Source organism: Antedon mediterranea, chromosome 11, assembly GCF_964355755.1.
Source record: "Antedon mediterranea chromosome 11, ecAntMedi1.1, whole genome shotgun sequence".
NCBI lineage: Eukaryota > Metazoa > Echinodermata > Crinoidea > Comatulida > Antedonidae > Antedon > Antedon mediterranea.
This window is the reverse complement of record NC_092680.1, coordinates 15229236-15250780: the sequence shown is the minus strand read 5'-3', so window position 1 is coordinate 15250780 and position 21545 is coordinate 15229236. Positions and strand designations below refer to the sequence as shown.

Genomic DNA, 21545 nt, shown 5'->3' with positions numbered 1-21545 from the left:
TTTTTAAAATAAAAAATGAAAGGCCTACCTGTAGCATGGAGGTATACCTCCATGCCTGTAGCTTATTTTATTCTTATTTGGTCATATAACATCCCCGAAACCTCGACTAAGAAATACCGGAATGGTGTCCGGCGGGGGATAGTTTATTAATAACCATTATGTTTGATTGGTACTGTACTGTAGTGCTATTAAGAGTGAATCTATATTAATTATCTAGTCGCATTTTGTTGTTTTTTTTTATTTATTTAGTTATACAGTGTAGAGGACGGTAACATTAAACATGTCTGTTAATAGATGTGATTATCAACCGTGCTGAAGTCATACAGTACATGCCAACACTTTGGCCGGTTTTCCGGTGCTTTCAGTTTTCCACATTTTCTGAATTTTGATGGTTTTTTGCATTATCAAAAAAAATAATGTAAAAAAAATGTACAATATTTAAGCCATTGTACGACCAGTCTGCGATCGTAATTGTTTTGATTTTTTTCTCAACGGAAAGAAAGAGGATTCCTCTCGCATAGCCACCATGCAATACCGCTTGTGACGTCACACACTGCACCCCTTACCTCTCAATAACAGATAGAGGGTGCTGTTGACCTAAAAAAACACCTCCCATTTTTTCAACTTCATATGTTGCCATGTATGCAAAGGGATTGTCAATTATAATACTATCTTGACAGATTCCACCATGTTAACTTTTGTATCGGCATAGTAGACCTAACCCTAACCTTGGCTGCCTGGTGCCAAACCTAATCATTACTAAGTTTCTATAATAGGGCTACACTGTGCCTATAGTAAACTTTAAATTGCACACATGAATGCATGTGCTGCGATAAGTCTCAATGTTAACGCCATCTAATTTTTCAATGATTCTATTTTTTAATATAAAAATCTTTGTTTTATTTTTTGATATAATATATGTCAAAGGTGTGTTATATTGTTATTCCTATACTGTACAGATTCCACAGTTTTCTTACCAGACTACAATACTTTCATTTCATCTTTCAAAATACACAAATTCACAGATGGCACAGTATACCATGTTTCCATACTTTTCCATACATTTAAAGTGTACAGTAAACTACAGTATTATAGTAATATGTTTTATGTTTTACAGAATCACAGCAGTTTGTGGAGATTTCTATGTTGGAGGTCGTCAGTTCGAATCTATGAGTGATCTTATTGGTTACTACACAAATATTTCCTACATTCTGAAAAGTGAACGACTACAGTATCCAGTGGCTCCACCTGAGGTAATTAAAAGAACATTGACTTTAAAAATGTTTCTAAAATTCAGCTTGTTTTATACAAGGATTTCCTATTGGGAGACAACATTACCATAAAATACAAATTGTTATGTAAAGTTAATAATCATCATTATCTGACACAATTTTAATTTAAAGTTACTAATTCACAGAGACAAATCCTGATTTTTTTTACAGAAAAGTTTATTAGGCCTACAGGTACACATTGAATTGTAAAACCACGATTGTTTATTATTCATATTATCATTTAGATAGATTACGTAGATTACGTACTGGAGGATACAGTACATACACATATACAAATAATAGAGAAGTGTCCGCATGTTCTCAATAATTGGGGGGTTAAAACGAGGTATGAACAGGGAAAAATTTCATTTTAAAATTTTGTTTAGCAATATTGCTAATCAAACTGATTTTTGAGTAAAGAAACATAGTTTTCTATCGTATTTTTTGCTACACAATTGTAGAAATGTGAAACAAGAAGGTTGTTTTGTATAGCTTTTTGCTATGCTACACTGGCGAAATTATTCCCTGATGAATATAAACAACGGGTTATTCACCGGTACACAATGGTGAGCATTTTTAACAATCATTGCACACCTTCATTTCAAGAGTCCTGGATATGCCCTTGCAACAAGTCAATTATGTTATGAGATATCGCATTTGTTACTGTAATATAATTTATAAGGGTTTTTTTTAATGCATATTTAGCCTGTTGATGATCGGAAACGGGTAATGGCGATACTCCCCTACACCAAAGTTCCTGACACAGACGAGTTAAGGTAGGATTTCATGGTTAAAATATTGTAATAAATGTGTACATTCCTCAGTTATTAACTAGAAATCTAGATCATGTCTTCTGTGGACGAACCAATGGAAACCCTGGTGTAGTGCCTACCATTATCAATATACCCGGAGTGGTACTTCATCATGACTTTATATGTACACAGGACTAACAGCTTAGCATCCCATCCTAAAACAAGCAAGACTAATACAAACAGACCAATAATCTCAAGTCTTTGCATCACTTCTGATTCCATATCATTCATCTTTCATTTACTAGTACTTACCTGATGATTTTAAAATTATAATTTGTTTGTGTTTACATTTTTATAGTTGAACTCATTTTTAAAGTTTAAATGCTGCAGTCTAATCTATTTTTTAATTTAGATAATATTACACGGGGGCTGTGTTGCTGGATGTGAATACAGTGGTTAGCCAGTGCTCCATTCCCATTTAATTCGATTGTGGATACTTTTTTTATATTAAAATAGCATTTTGTTTATTATAAAATTGTTTATTATTGTCCTCATTATTGTCTGACTTTCGTTTCAAAATATTTTCTTTTTTTTTACAGTTTTCTTGAAGGAGAAATCTTTGTCGTTCACAATGAGTTAGAAGGTGGTTGGCTATGGGTCACTTCACAAAGAACAAGTGAGAGTGGTATAGTTGTTAAAGACCTTGTTAAATACTTGGTAAGTATCAGGGCTAACAATTCTGTACTGTAAAAAATTCTTATTTATAATAAAAAATTCAAATACCGTATAATCCTCGGGTATAATCCCACTTCAGGTCTAATCCCACTTTATGTCAGATTTCACAAAAATGATATACAGCGTATATTATTACGGTATTTATACAGTATAATATTGGTGATATGCCGCAGAAACATGCCATGTACTGTTTTACATACAATGGATGTTTTGTTAGAATCTTCTTTTGTCTTAAGTGACAATACACTATTGTTCACCCGATTATTCATAGTAAAGTAAGTTTATCTTTATTGTAGTGATTAAATTTGCTATTATTAATTGCTATTATTAAATGCTATTATTAATTGCTGTTATTAATTGTTTTCACTCCGAATTAAAAGAAAACTAAACCAATCAAATTTTATATGTTTATTATATTGGGCTATAATTTTATTTGAAGTAAACGCATCCCGAAATCATCAACTTATCATCAAACTGTGATGTGCCTAAACATGTTTACCTAAATATTGTAGTGATATGACATCATCATGTCCATATGGGCACATTACATTTTTTGTAAAAACAAGTTTGATAGTATAGACAGAGCTTTAGAGATGAATATTTGACTATACAGTACTGTAGTTCATTAGTTTGGAATAGGTTAGATCATGGAGCTATAAAATTAGAATTTTATAGCTCCATGGTTAGATATACTAGCTGTATTCATAAGAGGATAATAATAAATTCACAATCAATATGAGTGTGTTATTCAACAATTACTAACATTTTATTCTCATGTTTAATTTATTAAAAATTACCTGAATCTTTTAATAGTTGCAATACCACTCTTGATAATAATTGTGATTTTGATGAGTCATATACATTACTTGAAATGTGATGTTAATGTGTATGTACTTTTATAATGTCAGGAATGAATCTAGAAATGTCAATTAGGTTAAAGAGAGAGGATATAAGTATAAACATTTTGTATATTTAATAATACGCAAGGAGAAACTCTAAAGTGATATACAGTACTGAAAATTAAATACACTTTCACAGCAATTGTTGACAGTTTGTAAAACTGCATATATATATTTTTTTAGTAATTATTAAACCAGGTCATGCTTTATATTAAATGTACGTTTTATGATAAAAACAATGCACTATCTAAGTTACTTGTTTCGATTGTCCTCTCGTGGATGATTTTAGGCCTACACTAGCTATAGACTTAGTTTTGTAGGCCTAGCAATAAGGTATGAACATCAAACAGTAGCTAAAGGCCAAGGTCTATTTTCAAACTGAGAAATCTGTGAGTATAAGAAATAGACACCCAATTATACACACCTGGAATCACCTGCTTGATATGCAGAAATCATACCATTAGACCATTTGGACCTTCATATGGTTCAAATTATATGAAAAAACATTTGACAGTCAATTCAATAAACTATGGGGTACTGTAGGATAACAAAAAGATTATCGAGGGGAAGGCGAAAGAATGGGGCGTGTGTAGGATTCTAATCTTTGAGTGGGCAGTGATTACATTACAATTTTACATTAGTATCTATCACTTTAGATTTCTTAATCCTAACATGAACTTGTAGTAGAATTTGTTTAAGGCATTTCTCTGATAGAGTTAGCTCTCCCAATACTTGAGACCCTTTGGCTGTTTTGATGTGTGTTTGTCCAGAATTCAGGTATATTGGTTTAAAAAAAAGTACTTTTGAACGACAAGAAAGGTCTGTTTGTAGAATAGGTGTCGGTTTTCATAGAGTCCAATATTGGGAAAATCAATGTTACCTGTAAATCTAACTATAACTGTGTACTGTACAATAACGTGTCTTTATTCCTTAGTGGAGAAGCCAGACAATATCCAGAAAATTTAAGAAAACTTTGGTAATTTTTATAAAAAATATGTTACTTTGACTTTTGAAGTTTGTTTTTATTTCAATTTTTTATTTGAATTGGTTATTTTGATTGATGTGCCTTACTACCTAACTACATATAAAAGTTTACTTTTAAATTTTAAGAATTAAACAAAATAGATTTTTGAGAATCCGGTCATTAACTAGTACTCTTTCATTTATTTTACTTTTCTAATTTATTATTATTAACAAACACAAGGTTCAATTCAAGTTTGTTTGTTTGGTTTTTTTTAAATTAATATGAATAACAATGCATTATTCATCTAACTGGTTTCCTTTTCATCTTTTTATTTGATAAACCCCTCTTTTTAAGATAAAATTAGATGAAAATAAATAACTAAATATTTTTAATCCCTGGTGGTGGTATTTCATTATTCAATTTTAGATTATTAGGTCGCTATTTATTTTAAATAAATATGTAATAATTGATGCAATAATACATTTGTTTTGTTTGTTTTCCAGGATGCCAATGTAGATCCACATGAAGGAAAAGAGTAAGTAGTAGTATTATTATTCTTTTTTTTTTTAAATCTAAAAGCTTTCCACCCACACATGTCAAGCATGCTTACTGTGTTCTAAAATAATCAACATAAAAATGTGAAATGTAACAATTTGACCAAGACACATTGCATTGTCAACTAGTTCTGGCTGGGACGTCCCATCTAATTCTGGCTGGGACGTCCCATCTAATTCTGGCTGGGACGTCCCATCTAATTCTGGCTGGGACGTCCCATCTAATTCTGGCTGGGACGTCCCATCTAATTCTGGCTGGGACGTCCCATCTAATTCTGGCTGGGACGTCCCATCTAATTCTGGCTATGACGTCCCATCTAATTCTGGCTGGGACGTCCCATCTAATTCTGGCTGGGACGTCCCATCTAATTCTGGCTGGGACGTCCCATCTAATTCTGGCTGGGACGTCCCATCTAATTCTGGCTGGGACGTCCCATCTAATTCTGGCTGGGACGTCCGATTAAACTGATGGCGGGGACGTCCGATTAAACTGATGGCGGGGACGTCCGATTGAACTGCTGGCTGAAAGGGAATTTTCAAAAGGGATTTTCCTACTGGGACGTTCCATCAAAAGAGATTGCATTTGTGTTATTTATTGTTTAATTTGTATTGTTCATAGAAAATCTAAGATAGATTGAATTTATATTATTCTAGTTTTTAAATGCGAATAAACAATTTAGTAGAAAGTAGAAAACAAAGTTTTTTGCTTGTATTCTTATGCCTTTTTATATTGTGCTCCTTAATTATTAATTTTCATTCTTTGCACCAGTGTTCCACCCTCCTATTTGCTGTGTGTTTTAAACCATTTGCAATTTACGAGATGTGATGTGTTTTTGATTTTGTATTAATATTGCTAGGTGGTTTCATGGCGGAATTACAAAGGAAGAAGCAGCTGAGTTACTTCTCAAAGGTAATATTTAAAATAAAATAATAAGTAGTATAATTTTTTTTTATGTTGACCCCTTCTGAAACAAGCTCTTGAGCTTAATTAAAGGATTATCTGTTTAATTTTTTTTATGGATGGCAATAAATATTACATTACATTTCTTATTCCACTGCAGAACTAGTTAAAGGGTAACTCTGGGTTTAAAATGTATATTATAGAATAGAGACCATTGCAATAGCATTGACAATAATTCAATTCAATTCAATTGCTTTATTGCTGCAAATGCCATCAAGGGCTAATATCTGCTTTAACATACAGTACTACATCATACAAACATAATTATACATATTTACATTTAAAATTTAAACACATAAACATTATAGTCATTACTACTGTAGTAGTTATTATTTTTAATTATTGTGATTATGATTTCACTTTATTTCCGATGACCTACAGTTGTTAACTAGTAATAGAAATGGTGCTATGTAAAATTGATTGTTCTTTCGATTTATATACATTGTCCTAAAGAACAATTTTTTAATATGCCATTTTAATGTCACATAATACTAGATAGTTATTCACTTCTACCAAAAATTATATTTATATAAAAGCTGCCAGCCACTGTGTTTTTGGTTGAATTTAACCATTTATTTAAATGTCATTTTATAAGTGAAAACATTATTTTTTCAGGGTTTTTTTTCTACAGAAGTGATTAACTTTGTTAAAATTGCAAAATGGCCTATTTAAAATCTTATTTTTTTAATCTTCATTTTTCATGTTTTTCTTTAAGGTTAAATACAAGATTATTATCTTTGGGAAGATCATGATAATTATTATCATTATAATTAATGACATATTCCATTCTTTGAAGTATGGGATTTACAATAACCAAGGACATATAGGTTCATGCCATAACCATAGTACTTTTTTATCCCTGTAGATGGAGATATTGGGAGTTTCATTATTCGTAATAGTGACAAGAACCCTGGTGATTATTCACTGTCTTTTCGTGGTCAAGATGTTATACAGAGATTTCGCATTCAGAAGTTACAGGAGCAGTACATGATGGGTGGCCGGTACTACAACAGGTACTGTACAGTATTACATTAAGCATGGTTTATATTTAGGCCAGCAAAGCGGTCAAGGCAGACCAATAATAATCGGCATGGGTTTGAGACCAATTCACTTCTAGTTCTGGTAGTGGAACAAGTCTTTGGATAAGGACTATGAATCATTGGTCCAGTGTACACAGTTTACCCATGTGCACAGGAACCCAATTATCAGTAGGGGGTTAACCTGATGAACTGGTTCACAAAATAGCCCCTGTATCAGGGGTATTACTGATTGGACAATACATACAATAAAGACATAAAATAAACAAGTAATTTTATCCTTCCTTCCTTCAAGTATACATCAATTACATGTTACATAGCCATTCTGCAAATTAGTTGCATATTAAATTTTCAACTATGGCTATGGCGCCCTTAAAAGGACTCTGATAGTAATAAAGCTCCAGTTTACAAATTACTGTTTACAAATTTAAATTGATAATCTTAATTTTTTTTTTGTATTTATTTTTTTTTTTTCATAATGTTTATGTTACATATTTTAGCCTTGATGAAATTGTAGAGCATTATATGAAAGAAGAAATTGTTGATGGTCATACTTTGACAGAGCCTGTAAGACCAATGGTGAGATAAATTTGTTATTACTAGAATGTACTGCAATTTAGTCAAACTGAAGGGTAGAATTTTAATTATATATTAATAGTTAAAGTAGCCTGAACCTGAATTAAATGCTCTCTATATACTAAAAGTAACCATATTACTAAACCTGAAGGATAGTACAAATAAGAGTACATTTTCGTTAATCCAATAGAGTACAATAGTACAAAATGAAAAAATACTTGTTCAAGTAGGCTGTTGTTAGTTACAACCTGGACACCTCAGTGTTGTTGAGGGCGCTGTGTTTTACTGCCTTTGTTGTTTCCCTCTTGTCGTTTTGTACTTACCTATCGTACCGAATTGGATCAACAACAAAGAAAATTTACTCCTATAATATTCTGATTCAGATTAAATTATTATTTTTGTGTAAATATACCAGTTCTATACATTTTTCAGCAGATGTGTTTTGCTGTGCTGTACTACATTTAAAAGAGCTGTATATCAGAGAATAGTTATTTACTCTTGTTTACAGTTAAACAAAATGTTTTTATTTTTGTAGAGGACGGAAATGCTAATGCAAGAGGCTGAGGACCGACCAAATGTAAACATGGAGGAAATACGCAAACGCAGAAGTAGCGGTCTGTATCTCATGAGTGGGGATAAATCGGTTATGCAGGGACATCTCAGCAAGAAAAGTAAGTTAAATGAAAATAGTTGCATCACACTAAGCTTGGTTTCCACTAGGATACAATCCAAGTACGTACATGCAACGCAAGTGAGTTGACCAACCAACCAATTCAAATAATCCATCGCTTGTGACTGGTCAAATTACTCGTGTTAAACCTACATCCGTTGCATCCAAGTGAGATCCAAGCTTTAAGCTTGGATCTCACTTGAACACAACAGTAATAAAATGGAATAATCCATCGCTTGTGATTGGTCGAATTTACGAGTTGCCGCTTAGTGGGAACCAAGCATTAGTCTCATGATACAGGATTTAAATCAAGGCTAAAGCTACACCTCCACACATAACATTACCTATTTGTTAATGTGTATTTAAATCAAGACTTAAGCTACACCTCCACACATAACATTACCTATTTGTTAATGTGTATTTTAAATTTTCATTTAAAAATTTTGTTTAGCAATATTGCTAATCAAACTGATTTTTAAGTCGAGAAACATAGTTTTGTATTGTATTTTTTGCTACACAATTTTCAAAATGTGTAGCAATAAGGTTGTTTTGTATAGCTTTTTGCTACGCTACACTGGCGAAAATGTTCCAAGGCAAGCTACACCTCCACACATAACATTACCTATTTGTTAATGTGTATTTAAATCAAGGCTAAAGCTACACCTCCACAAATAACATTACCTATTTGTTAATGTGTATTTAAATCAAGGCTAAAGCTACACCTCCACAAATAACATTACCTATTTGTTAATGTGTATTTAAATCAAGACTCAAGCTACACCTCCACACATAACATTACCTATTTGTTAATGTGTATTTAAATCAAGACTTTAGCTACACCTCCACACATAACATTACCTATTTGTTAATGTGTATTTAAATCAAGGCTTAAGCTACACCTCTCCACATAACATTACCTATTTGTTAATTTGTAGATTATCTTCTTTTTTAGGCAGTAAACACAAGAAATGGAAGGAGTATTACTTCATACTCAACGCACAAGAACAACATCTACTCTTCTTTGAGAATGATAAGGTATAGTATTTCAGATAAATGTACAGTGTTCAACTGTATTATTTCACGCCTGTATTCATACAGTCTGCTGTGTGAGTGTCTCTGTGTGGGTGTCTGAGTCTGTACTGTTAAAACAAATGATGTACCCTATATGCTTAAATGATTTACAACCTAACCACTGGAGTGGAGTTGTGGCTTGGTGGTTATGATGCTTGGCTACCACTTCAAGGGTCCTGGGTTCAAGTCCCGTCACATGTCAGGATTTTTACTAAGGACAAAATTACAACTCCACTCCCAAAGACTTGTAATAAGACTTTGTTTATGTAGAGCATCTTGTGTATATGTTTGTCTTGTGAACCTCTGCTGATCCCTAATGATCAGCAATTGCTGGATGGATCACCCTCATTAAATATGGTAAAAAAAAAAAAAACCACCAATCAACTTTAAACAATGAAACCCATCATGTACATCATACCATCCAGAGGATTTTAATAATCTGAACAATACAATCTTAATTAACTTGTGAATTTACTTGCTGTTTGATGTGCTTGTAATAAAAAAGAAAAATATAAAATATTCTGTTTTGCATACATTTTCTAGAAAACACGGCCAAAGGGCTTGATTGATCTGAGCTACAGTTCAGTGTACACTGTACATGAGAGTCTGTTTGGGCGCCCTAATTGCTTCCAGATTGTTGTACGGGCTATGAACGACGTAACTAATTTCTTTTTGAATGCAGAAACCACAGAACTTACACAGGTATGTAAAAAAAGTAACATAGTTATACAGTTATGTAATAATACTATGTAACAATAAATAATTTAATGGCAGTATGGCTAGGGGTTATGATTTTCAACTAATCCAATGGTTCTGGTTCAAAGCCTTTACTCTGCCAAGTATGAGTATTTTTATCATAGCCAAAATAACACCACTTCAAAGCACTTAGTTTTAATGTGTTTAGTTGTAATCTAGTAATACCAAGTTGTAGTCTATTGTTAAATACAATATTTGATTGTATGCGTTATTTTCACATAATGAAGGCAACTATTATGCAGAGTACAAGTGATGTTTATTGCTTGTTATTAATGATTATATGTTGTACATTATAAATTGTTTTTCTAGGCTTGGATACAAGCTATCAGGTCGTACTGTTCTAGAGTAGCTAGGCCGGCAAACAAGTCTGGTCTAAAGCAGCTGAAGAGCCTTGCATTGACAGTCCTTGAAGCTCATAAAATGCCTGCCAAACAACTTCCACACCCCTACTGTGTGATATCACTGAATGATGTTAAGGTGGCTAGAACTCAAGTACAAGAGGGCAATAGACCTATATGGAATGAAGAATTCATTTATGAGTAAGTGATTATTTACCATATGGGGGCATTGTAAGTTTTGTTTTCAATGCAAAATTCATGTTCTGAGGGATTCATAAATCAGTCTAGTCACTCCCAAGAAAACACAAAATAATCATGTACCATATGTATACCGTATATCCTCGGCTATAATCCCACTTCAGGTCTAATCCCACCCCCTACTTTATGTCTGATTTCACAAACAACCATATCCCCAGGTATAGTCCCAGTGTTGACTTTTGTCTGGATGTAGGCCCTTCTCTAGGAAGTTCAGATGAGTTTTTACAAAAAATGCTTACCAATCATTTTTTTCATGAAAAAGTCTCACCCGAAAGTCGGCTCAATTTTGTTTTCTAGGCGGGTGGAATTATACCAGATGATATACGGTATATGTAACATATTTTAGTAGACTTATTTTATAAAAATGTTTACTATTTTTATTCAGTCTTTCACTGTACCTAACAAAGTATGTGTTTTTATCTCAGTGATTTTCCAGATGACATTGATTCATTTACTATTGATGTATGTAATGGTAGCAAGAAAGCAAAGGCCATTCCTGTGTGTCGGACAACCGTTCTGCTTGAGAAGTTACCAAGTGGTCAGTCTGTGGACGATTGGTACCCACTTATATCTGTTGCATCGCAGAGCAAAGGAGAGATGGGCTCAATTAGAGCAAAGATTCAGTTTGTACAGGAACTACTGATGCCACTTGAAGAATATAAGGGACTGAAAGAGGTAATTTTTAAAACAATTTATGGTAAAAGTTATATCAAATAAATATTTAAAATGAATCCATTTTTATCTGTAGGCCTTGTTAACTTAAATGTTAAATGCTTTTGTGTGTCTGAAATAATTTATAAATAATATTATCTGGTGATTTAGCATGGGAGGTATATATACTGTACAAAACAGCAAACTAAATTTAGTTTTACTTTTCTCTCAAATAGCTGATTTTAGCTGAAGATCATCACATTATATATGCTCTAGAAGAGGCATGTGTTAAAGACAGACCACAGCTGGCTGGGGTAATTTTAGATATCTTTAGACGAGAGGGTCAAGAAATTGGACTGTTAGAAGCACTAAATAGAAGGGAAATAGAACATGAAGGTATTTCATTGATTGTCTATGAACAAGTGTATTTGTAAAGCTCTGTCCACACCATCAAACTTTTTGTGACAAAATTATGTCATATATTGTCAGATGATGTCATATTAAGCAAGTACAGCTCTGTCCACACTATCAAACTATATGTGACAAAATTATGTGATGTGCCCATACATGGACATGATGATGTCATATTACTACCACATTTGGACACATCACACTTTTTTTGTCAAAAAAGTTTGACAGGGCTTTAGGGGAGATGAGATCAAATATCTATTGTATTTACTAGTGAAAATTAAATTGAATTTGATCGAGAATAACATTTTAAAAAGTGGAGAAACTGCAGAAAATTGGGTTTCAAATTGTGTTTTGTATTATATTCTTACGAAGATACAGCACTATTGTATGAAAATAGTGGCCATTTTTTTTATACAAATTGCTGTCTCTACAATCAAATAAAAAGAAAAACTTGTAAAGTTGGACGACTACATGATGAAATTTAAATTTGATGACAAGTAGTGACATTTTATCTCAAGAATGAATTTTGCCAATGAAGCCTTCTTTGAATAGATTTCTTATACATAATGATATGTATATATTAAAATCCTTTTTCATTATATTGTAATGTTACTATAATGTTGTGCCATGTATTATTTTTGTATTTTCAGAGGGCCAGACAACCCTGTTTCGGGCCAACACACTAGCGACAACATTAATGGACAGGTATATGCGAACATCTGCCCAATCGTTTATTCACAGAGCTTTGAGAGAAGTTGTTAAGAAAATTATGGATGCCAAACAGTCCTGTGAGGTAAGAAAGCATCAATAATGAATTTGCTTTACACAAATACATACAAAAATTAAAAGACTTTATGACCATTTTCCTAAAACCTACTTTAGTCTTAAACTTTATTATAACCTGTATAAATGCTTTAAACTAAAACCGCAACTAAATCAAGATCATGCTGACTAATCCAGATGAATTCTAATCGATGTTTACAACATTTTAATGTTGAAAAACACTAAGCTAAGGTTGACTAATTGCCCTTTAAAGGATTTTTTTTTTTTAAACATGAAAAAAAGAAATGTATAAATAATGAAGCTGTATAATTTAATACTGTGTAATCCCACCTCACTAACTTAGGCTAAATTCAGATACAACATTTTTGTATAGTATAATACCATTCCTTAATTTTAACAACATTTTAAACCATGGGACTATCTTGGTAATTCAATTCAATTTTATTTATTATTTTTATTACAAAATAAAAGTATATATTAAAAAAAGACAAAAGTATGCAATATTGACCAGTATCAAATCATATCAGGATCATCCGTACATTGTAATGAAGCCTGAATAATTCAAATGATGATACCATAATACACTAAATAATTTCATTTTTCTAGCAGACTTTTTGACAATGAAGAGACAGATATATTACTATAACTACAGTTTAGCATACTCAGGTGAAATTTATTCTCATTTTTATCCATTTCAGTTGAATCCAGCAAAGTTGGAGAAAGGAGCAGATGTATCTGTGAATCTTGAACATCTTGTAGGGTTTTTAACGGAAATCACAGAATCAATTTTTAAATCAACAAACTTCTGTCCTCCGTAAGTATCAATTTCTTATGTTCTTACCTCCTTATTTATTTTATTTTTTATTTTATTCCTTTTAGCAAAAAAAAACAAAAAACAAGCAAACAGAAAATAATACAGATCAAAGGTCAAGACACGCTTGAACAGTTCTGCCAAGAATCTTATTAAGGGTTGTTTTCTTTACCATCTCATCATCATTAGTTTAAAAAATTGCATATTATATACGTTGATTTAATAATTCGAAATAGTTTTTTTATAACTATGAATGTTTTAGTAATACACACTGTTTTTTTTTTTTTTTTTTTTTTTTAAATCAACAGCCTTAATTTTTTTTTTTATTCAGAGCATTGAGGTATTTGTGTGGTTGTTTGCAACGCGATGTCAAATCAAAATGGCCAAGTGATGAAATAGTACATGCTAGGGTTGTAAGGTGAGATAGACTATATGACTTGCAACAATTCCAATTCATTCACATGTATCAGGAACACTAAATAAGTATTTTCTTTTATTTTTCAGTGGATTTATTTTCCTGAGGTTAATTTGTCCTGCAATCCTAAATCCAAAATTATTTAACATTGTTTCTGGTAAGTATAACATATTTCCAGTTGTATTTCTTTCAAGACTAATGTTGTAAATCCTTTTTGGGGATTTAGATGGCTATCCCTGGTACCATACATGATTACGTTTGCTGTTCTTTTTATCTGTATTTTAACTCGAATGGTATCGAAATAAATTAAATCAAAAGTTATACTTTATTCTTTGCGGTTTATTTTTTATTTATTTATTTTTTTTATTTTTTTTTTATTTATTCGACTTCTCACTAACTCAGTTAGTAAAGGATCTGGACCAACAGGTGGTAAACACCTCTAAAATAGTTCAGTCCCAATTTGCACAGTGGCTGTGTGTGACAGTGGCTGTGTTTGTGTGGACTAGTACACCGGGGTAACCCCCTACTCGTCTCGAAAGATGTACTAGGTTCTTTAAAGTGCGCATGAGCTTTGTTTACACTGGACCTACGGTTTATAGTCCTTATCCGAGAAGACTCGTTCTACCACCAGCACCATGGAGCAAGTGAGCCTCGAACCCTTGCCGGTGTTATGGCTACGTAATTACGGTTCCACTGTCTTAACCGCTCGGCCACTCACTTAGTGAATGTTGATAAATGAGTGGTCCATTATGAGAATGTTGTATAGCAATTTTGATTCAAGATTTAGTTGAGGTTTGCCATTAACAATGTTGAGTTATATAAGTATTTTTTAAAGCATGTTTTTGCTTTGGTTCAATAGATGCTCCATCACCAATGGCAAGTCGAACATTAACAATAGTTGCTAAGGCGATACAAAACTTGGCCAATCAGGTGGAGTTTGGTGCAAACTACAAAGTAAGTTTAGAAAGTTGTTGTTAAAATGCTTAAATTATTATTTCAACTAATATAGAACTTGATAGCAACAAAACAACCTTACTCCAATGCTTATCATTTTAGTCACTATTGGTAATATTTTCTTATTATTACGGAGCTTTCAAATTATGTTGACCGACAACTAATAGGTCAAGTAAAAAAATGTGTCTAGACCTAAAAACCATCACAACTGTGTCGTGGTGGGGAGGAATCACATCCCAATATCAATGAATATGCACAATGAATTAACATAATGTAGTTTGGTTGTTGGTCATTACAAATCGAAAGCTCCATATTGCTGAATTATTCATTTATGTAATTAAACATGAAAATAACGAACAATTGAAGTTAACACAATGTAGATAATATTAATTAATAATTAATAAATGATTAATTTCCAGGAACCTTATATGGAAGCATTAAATCCTTTCATAGTCCTTAACAAAGGTCGTATGGTACATTTTCTAAACGAGTTAGCACAAAGTGTAAAGAAATGTCCTGCACCACCCGATAACAACACCATTGATTTAGCCCGTCAGCTAGCTGCTCTTCACCAGATCTGTGTATTCCACATCAAAGACTTACAAAAATTAAGTCAATCACAGGTATAGTACTTAAACATTGGTCAAATAATTAAAATATATGTAATAGTATGCCAGAGATCATTGCAACCATGTATGTTGTTTATTGGTCAAAAAGAAGGCAATCTAACAGAATGCCGAGCTCCGGAGAACAAAGGGTTTATCTGTGGCTGCGACATGATCAGTCCCTGCTCCTTAACAAATACTGAGAATATGTACATAGTACAGTACTGTTGGTATTTGTCACAGCCAGACATAAGATCAAAGGACTGCTTTGGTCAAAGCATCTACTTGATCTTGATTTTTTATGGTGCCATGATTGTAACTCACAACTTCAATAGAGGTTGGGCCTGTCTCTGATTAGCAATAGACTACGGGGTTTAAAATACTGTATTTTAAAAGAACGTTATTTAGCAGAAACGGATCCAAATTAAAAGAAAAATAAACTTATTTTAAAATATGATTTTAAGAACTCATTGATTCTGGTCTCGATCATCTAATATCTGTTTTAAAAACTGGAGCAATTTAAAAAAAACGAAAAATTTTAAACATTTTCTGTCTGTTAACTCTTTTAGCCAAGTTTAAAGAAGTTACTAGCAGTGACAGAGCAGCTGACAAATAAGAAGAACCAGTACATGGGGAGAGCGCAAGCTAAGCAGGCTGGCAAAGAAACGTACAATACTGTGTCATGATCAGGGTGCAATCATAACCAAAATGGAAACCAAAATATTGTGGACAAAAAAACAACCAAGGAACAACTCAGTAGGAATGATGCAATTTTATTTTAAGTGCTAATTTATTTTTCTTTTCTTATAAGTTTGTGGTTATATATTGAACCAAATTATATAAAATATTTGTTTTTTGTATGCTTGCATTTATGTCTCTTGAAAGGTAATATTCAATACAGCTTTTGTGTATTATATGTTTTTAATTGTTCAATCAATATTCAATTTTAACTACCAACATTTTTTTAGAATGGTTATATTGAAATAAACTGATTTTTGTTTACTTTTTAAAAATAAATGCTTCCAAGATGGAGAGAATTCACATTGTTATTCAATTCAATTCAATTCAATTTCTCTATTGCTGCCAATACTACATCATACGAACATATACATATTTACATTTATAATTGTATATATACAGGTAAAGCTTGGTTCCCACTAGGACGCAACGTAAGGACGTAACGCAAAGCAAAGTGATTTGACCAATCTCAAGCGATGGATTATTTGAACAGTCGTGTGTGATTGGTCAACTCGCTTGCATTGCGTCTATGTCCTTGCGCTACGTCCTAGTGGGAACCAGGCTTAAAGATGAATCAAGAATATCATCAAACAGAATCATATCACTAAGTTATTGATACTCACATATCATTTTGAATCCATAAAAAAAGCATAAAATATGTCCTGAATGAAATACAGAATTGTATAAGTATCAGAGAAGACCATCAAGTTTTGTATATATTTATTTCTATTGTAATACTTTAAAACCTAAACAACATAGAGAGACATACTGTACATCCACGCATACTTTAATCTTTCCAATTTGGATGTCTGCAGAGTATAACTTTTGTTGTCAATCTGTTTCTGTCTGTAGAACAAAAGGTTACCAATAGCAAATAATAAATACGTAATACTCATATTAGAGAAAATGTTTTTATTGTTAATAATAATTAATAAGTAATAAGCAACCTGATCCAAAACAAAATCTAATGAAATATTTCGTTGGCAAAAGTCCAGGAATTTTTATAAAGATTTGCCTTTTTAAAATGTCTTGCACACACAAGGAAGCACAAACATAACATTTTTGATAGATTCAATAATATTTTTAAAAGTCTATAGCATATCACTATAATTATCAGATCAGAATTTTTTCAATAGCATATAAAAATTGTTGGTAAAACAAAATTGTAAATGTTAATATCAAGAGAGACATACAATCGGGTAGTACAATTTTTAACTTATTTCTATGCTTAAAGATGTATTGTCCCCCAAAAACATGAAAAATGAAGATTAATTAAATCAAATTTGGATAAGTTATTTTGTAGTTTTAATAAAGTGAATCACTTCCGTAGAAAAAAAAACGGAAAAAAATAATGTTTCACTTGATAATAATAAATAACATGATAAATGGTTAAATTCAACGAATAATCCTTTGGTTGGCAGCCAATTTGGCCATTTTTTGCTTAAAATTCCAGTTTTTTCAGGTAAATAAATTGTTTTTCAATCCAAATTTTGCTCGAAGTCAATAACTATTATGTGACATTAAAATGACATATTCAACAACAAAAATTATTGTTCAGAGGGACAATACATCTTTAAGTTAACACTTTAAAAATGTAGTAAGGCTCAAAATGTAATGCATGTCAGTAGAATTATGTAAAATACGTGTACCACTACTATACTACCAGAAAGCTTTACCATTTATCTTTGGTGCTTCATGTTTTATTTAACGAAATAATAATGTCTAGTAATCATATTTAAACAGCTTTAATTTTAAATTTGAATATCCATATCCATTCAAACAGCATAGTGTTTGTTTACAAATAGTGTGTGTTATTTGATTATTTGTTCTATCATCTGTTTTCCATCAGGACAAGGGAAAAGACAATAACAGTATGTTGTACTATAGTTTTGTTTCACCATGGGGGGACAGTTCACATGTGTAAGTGCCAACAGGTTTTTTCTAGAAATAAAGATTAAAAATAACAAGTAGTGGTTGCAATATCAATTATTTATTGGTGACCTTTTGTACACCACTGTCATGTGTCAATACCAATGGGATTGGGTTCCAGTTGATAAGAAATTGAAATGCAATGGACTTCTGAAAAGTGTATAAAGTTGACTAATGCAAATGATCATGCTAGAACAGGCCTGTAAAGAGTTGGGCCGTATTAGGCCATGTATGTCCATGTCTTCTGGAAGAAAGCGATGCTAATACATGCCTGTGAATTGTTTGTTGTCTTTGGTCCTGTTAGGCTAGTTAGGTCCATGTCCACTGGAAAAAGGTGATATGTTTGTAGAACTTATCTAGTGAAAACATTGTATAGCCTGGGTGAACACTTTTTAACTTTTAGCCTCTATGTCAAACCCATTCCTGATGTCCATATAGTGTATCAGCTACAGTAGTCAAAGCAATTGTGTAAATTGGTAATTATCGCTACAGACTGCGTATTATATTTATGAAATCATGTTAGGAGTCTGATTGCCTATAGTTTGCATGTTAACAGGCTCTTGTATTCTGCTTAACACTAATGATTCTCAAATTTTTGCTTGTATCCACACTTTTCTATGCATAGTTATAAAACCATATGAGTAGAAAGCACACAGAACCTGCACTAAGTTTAACCTATTGACCTTTCACCTTTTAACATTTCAAGCAATACCAATGATAGTAATTTTGATTTGTTAATAAGGTATGTAATAATCATGTGATTTCAACATTGTTTGGTGTGTATAAAAATATCAGTATTTTAAATTTGAAATTTTCTTCGTAGAGTAAACACAGTTTAAAAACAATTTGTAATTACTTGACGTGATGTTGTCATTGTGAATAATTTTAAGAGAAAGTATTTTGCTAAGTCATTGAATTGTGCAACTAATCAGCCTTGTTTAATTTCATTCATTGCAGTACACAATAAAAAAAATTAGAACCAAACAGGTATTATAAACCACTAGAAGGTGATTGAGTTAAGGTGATTAGGAGAACGAAACTAAAACATGGCCATCATATCTGGTCAAAACATAAAGATAATAATTATATACATTTTCTAAGAACCACATCAATCGTGAAATGTTTTAAATTAAAATTAACTATTGTTTAATGGCAATATAATAATTTCTTGTTCATAAGTCTTCAAAAATATAAATGTTTACATATTTTTGAGAATCTTTTATAGAATAAAAACGGTTCAAAACTGGTATGTGATTGGCCGATTGATGCAGACATATTTGATGGTTCCTTGCCATGTTGACACACATTTTGATCCTATGTTTCTAGTGGTTTATGATATCTATATGATTAATATCATCTGGATTGACTGAGACATTTTCCAATCTCGTAATCATTTTCATACTACATGTTACTACCAATCGGCATAATTGTGGAGAAATTGAGGTTAATTGTTGAAGTTATCACAACTCTGGTTGCTTTGTACACATGTGCATGATCTATTGAATTGAATTGTGGTTGTAGGTGCTACAAATTACAATCTGATGGCTCTTTCGTATCGACTAACAAAACTCTGGTTTTCAACCCACATGGGGTGTTACCATACAGCAGGGTGTTCAAAACACATGTATGTGTGCGCCCCTGGTGTGTGTAAAATCACATTTTCTAGGCCATGTGAAACGGGTTTAACTTTGTGGGTAATGATACAAGGGTTATGACAAACTGGATTGGTTATACTTTATCAACTAATGTTCATGTTATCAGTTATATTTTATATGCATATTTAATTATTTAAAACAGTGTTACTATTTTCATTTTTTAAGACTTATTCCCAGTATAGTTTAAAAGACCTTTACTTGCATGGATAGTCAGAGAATTTGGTCATTTTGATAATAAAATACTATAGAAAATTAAATAATTTAGCATAAAAATCTAGGAAAGAAATCAAAGGTACATACTGTTTCATTAAACCCAAGTACAATTAGTACTAGTAGGCTAAAAAGGGTGTGCTGCAGTAGAATTCCTCAATTGCAGACACTAAGAGGGTCATTCTTGTGAAACAACAATGGGTAATATAAAATTCAATCCTTTTTAGATTCTGTTCATTGATATTTGAACTTACAATATTAGATGTAGGCCTATGTTATATGTTGGGTATAACTTAATGATGGTATTAATTATTTCAAAATGGTTAATTTATAGTAATTTTGACTCCATATATTATTAATAAACTTGTATAAATATGTTGTAAATAATGAAAACAACATTACCCAATTAATTAATTAATACAATACAATTTTGTATACAATAATCTTTTTTTTTATTATTTAAATTGAATTCAATATAATAATTGTTGTATTCTTTAAATATCAGAATTGATTTGCTATTTTATATTCTGTTTAGATTTAATAGTGACTGTATGATCATTTATTTAGTTGTTTTCAGTACTGTTTTTATACTATATTTCATTATAAAATCATTTAGTTCAACATCATATGTAATTCCTGTGTTTGCCCATTTACGATATTTAGTTTAATATTGAAATATTTGCCAATTGATTTGACCATTCCATGAAAAGAGGGATACAAATTCGTGGGAATGTGCAATTACCTGTTTAGAATTACAATTTAGAATTCCGTCATCCTTTGCGGAGGTCGTTCCTAATAAGAGTGTTACAGCATCAATATTGGTTAAAAAAATTTCATGAATGATTCAAATTCATGATTGGGGAAAGTCTACTTGGTAAGAAATAGTTCCCAAACAGTCATGAAATGTACCAAATACATGAGAATGCTTGTACAATTTGGAATTGGATTGTGTAGCATTTTGTCCCCATCTGGTGTATGGAATTTTTAATAATTTCATTTCAAAGGCTTACATAAAATATAACAAACCATATTTCAAAGTTCTCTTGTAATTGACATATGGTTTTATAGATTTAGTTTTATCCTGCTAATTATTAATTTTGAAAAGATAAGCAATGTTTATTTTAACCGTGTGAATATACAGACTCAGTAAAACGTGGACTGCACCATGGGAAAATATACCGCGTACTACATTATATTAATACTACTCTTTATTGCGTATATCCTATGTTACATTTCTTCAATGACAGGATTTTGAGCAAGATAGGTAAAAAATGTTTTTTCCTCTGTACCCCCTTTTCCACTAGACAATCTTGATAGTGAGTAAGTAGTAGTGAATTCTGTATTGTTACACATTTATGAAGTCTGTCTTGGTTTTTGAGAACTGAAAATTATCAACTTATAACTGCACTGGTCAGGTGTTAGACCGGATGTGTTTATGTAGAAAGTGAACAATTAATATGGTTCAAAATGATGTGTGTATGAAAAGATCAGATACCAAATATAGCGAGAGGAAGTGAAGAAATAAAAGTGTAGAAAAAACA

At 31.8% G+C, this 21545-nt stretch overlaps 1 protein-coding gene across 1 annotated transcript in view; it reads left to right on the top strand.

Annotated features, from left to right (window-relative positions):
* The window catches only part of LOC140062938 (ras GTPase-activating protein 1-like), a 30267-nt gene extending 8763 nt beyond the window's left edge, over positions 1-21504 (top strand). The window contains exons 3-23 of the mRNA XM_072109330.1: positions 1118-1253; positions 1977-2047; positions 2623-2740; positions 5125-5156; positions 6033-6085; positions 7002-7149; positions 7674-7752; positions 8285-8420; positions 9372-9454; positions 10034-10192; positions 10556-10785; positions 11268-11517; positions 11730-11889; positions 12555-12697; positions 13386-13501; positions 13830-13916; positions 14003-14070; positions 14773-14867; positions 15287-15490; positions 16042-16612; positions 16772-21504. Coding sequence (XP_071965431.1) covers positions 1118-1253; positions 1977-2047; positions 2623-2740; positions 5125-5156; positions 6033-6085; positions 7002-7149; positions 7674-7752; positions 8285-8420; positions 9372-9454; positions 10034-10192; positions 10556-10785; positions 11268-11517; positions 11730-11889; positions 12555-12697; positions 13386-13501; positions 13830-13916; positions 14003-14070; positions 14773-14867; positions 15287-15490; positions 16042-16158 — 2485 coding nt within the window. The 3' untranslated portion in view covers positions 16159-16612; positions 16772-21504. The remainder of the gene's footprint in view (positions 1-1117; positions 1254-1976; positions 2048-2622; positions 2741-5124; positions 5157-6032; positions 6086-7001; positions 7150-7673; positions 7753-8284; positions 8421-9371; positions 9455-10033; positions 10193-10555; positions 10786-11267; positions 11518-11729; positions 11890-12554; positions 12698-13385; positions 13502-13829; positions 13917-14002; positions 14071-14772; positions 14868-15286; positions 15491-16041; positions 16613-16771) is intronic.
* Positions 21505-21545: the final 41 nt, after the last annotated feature.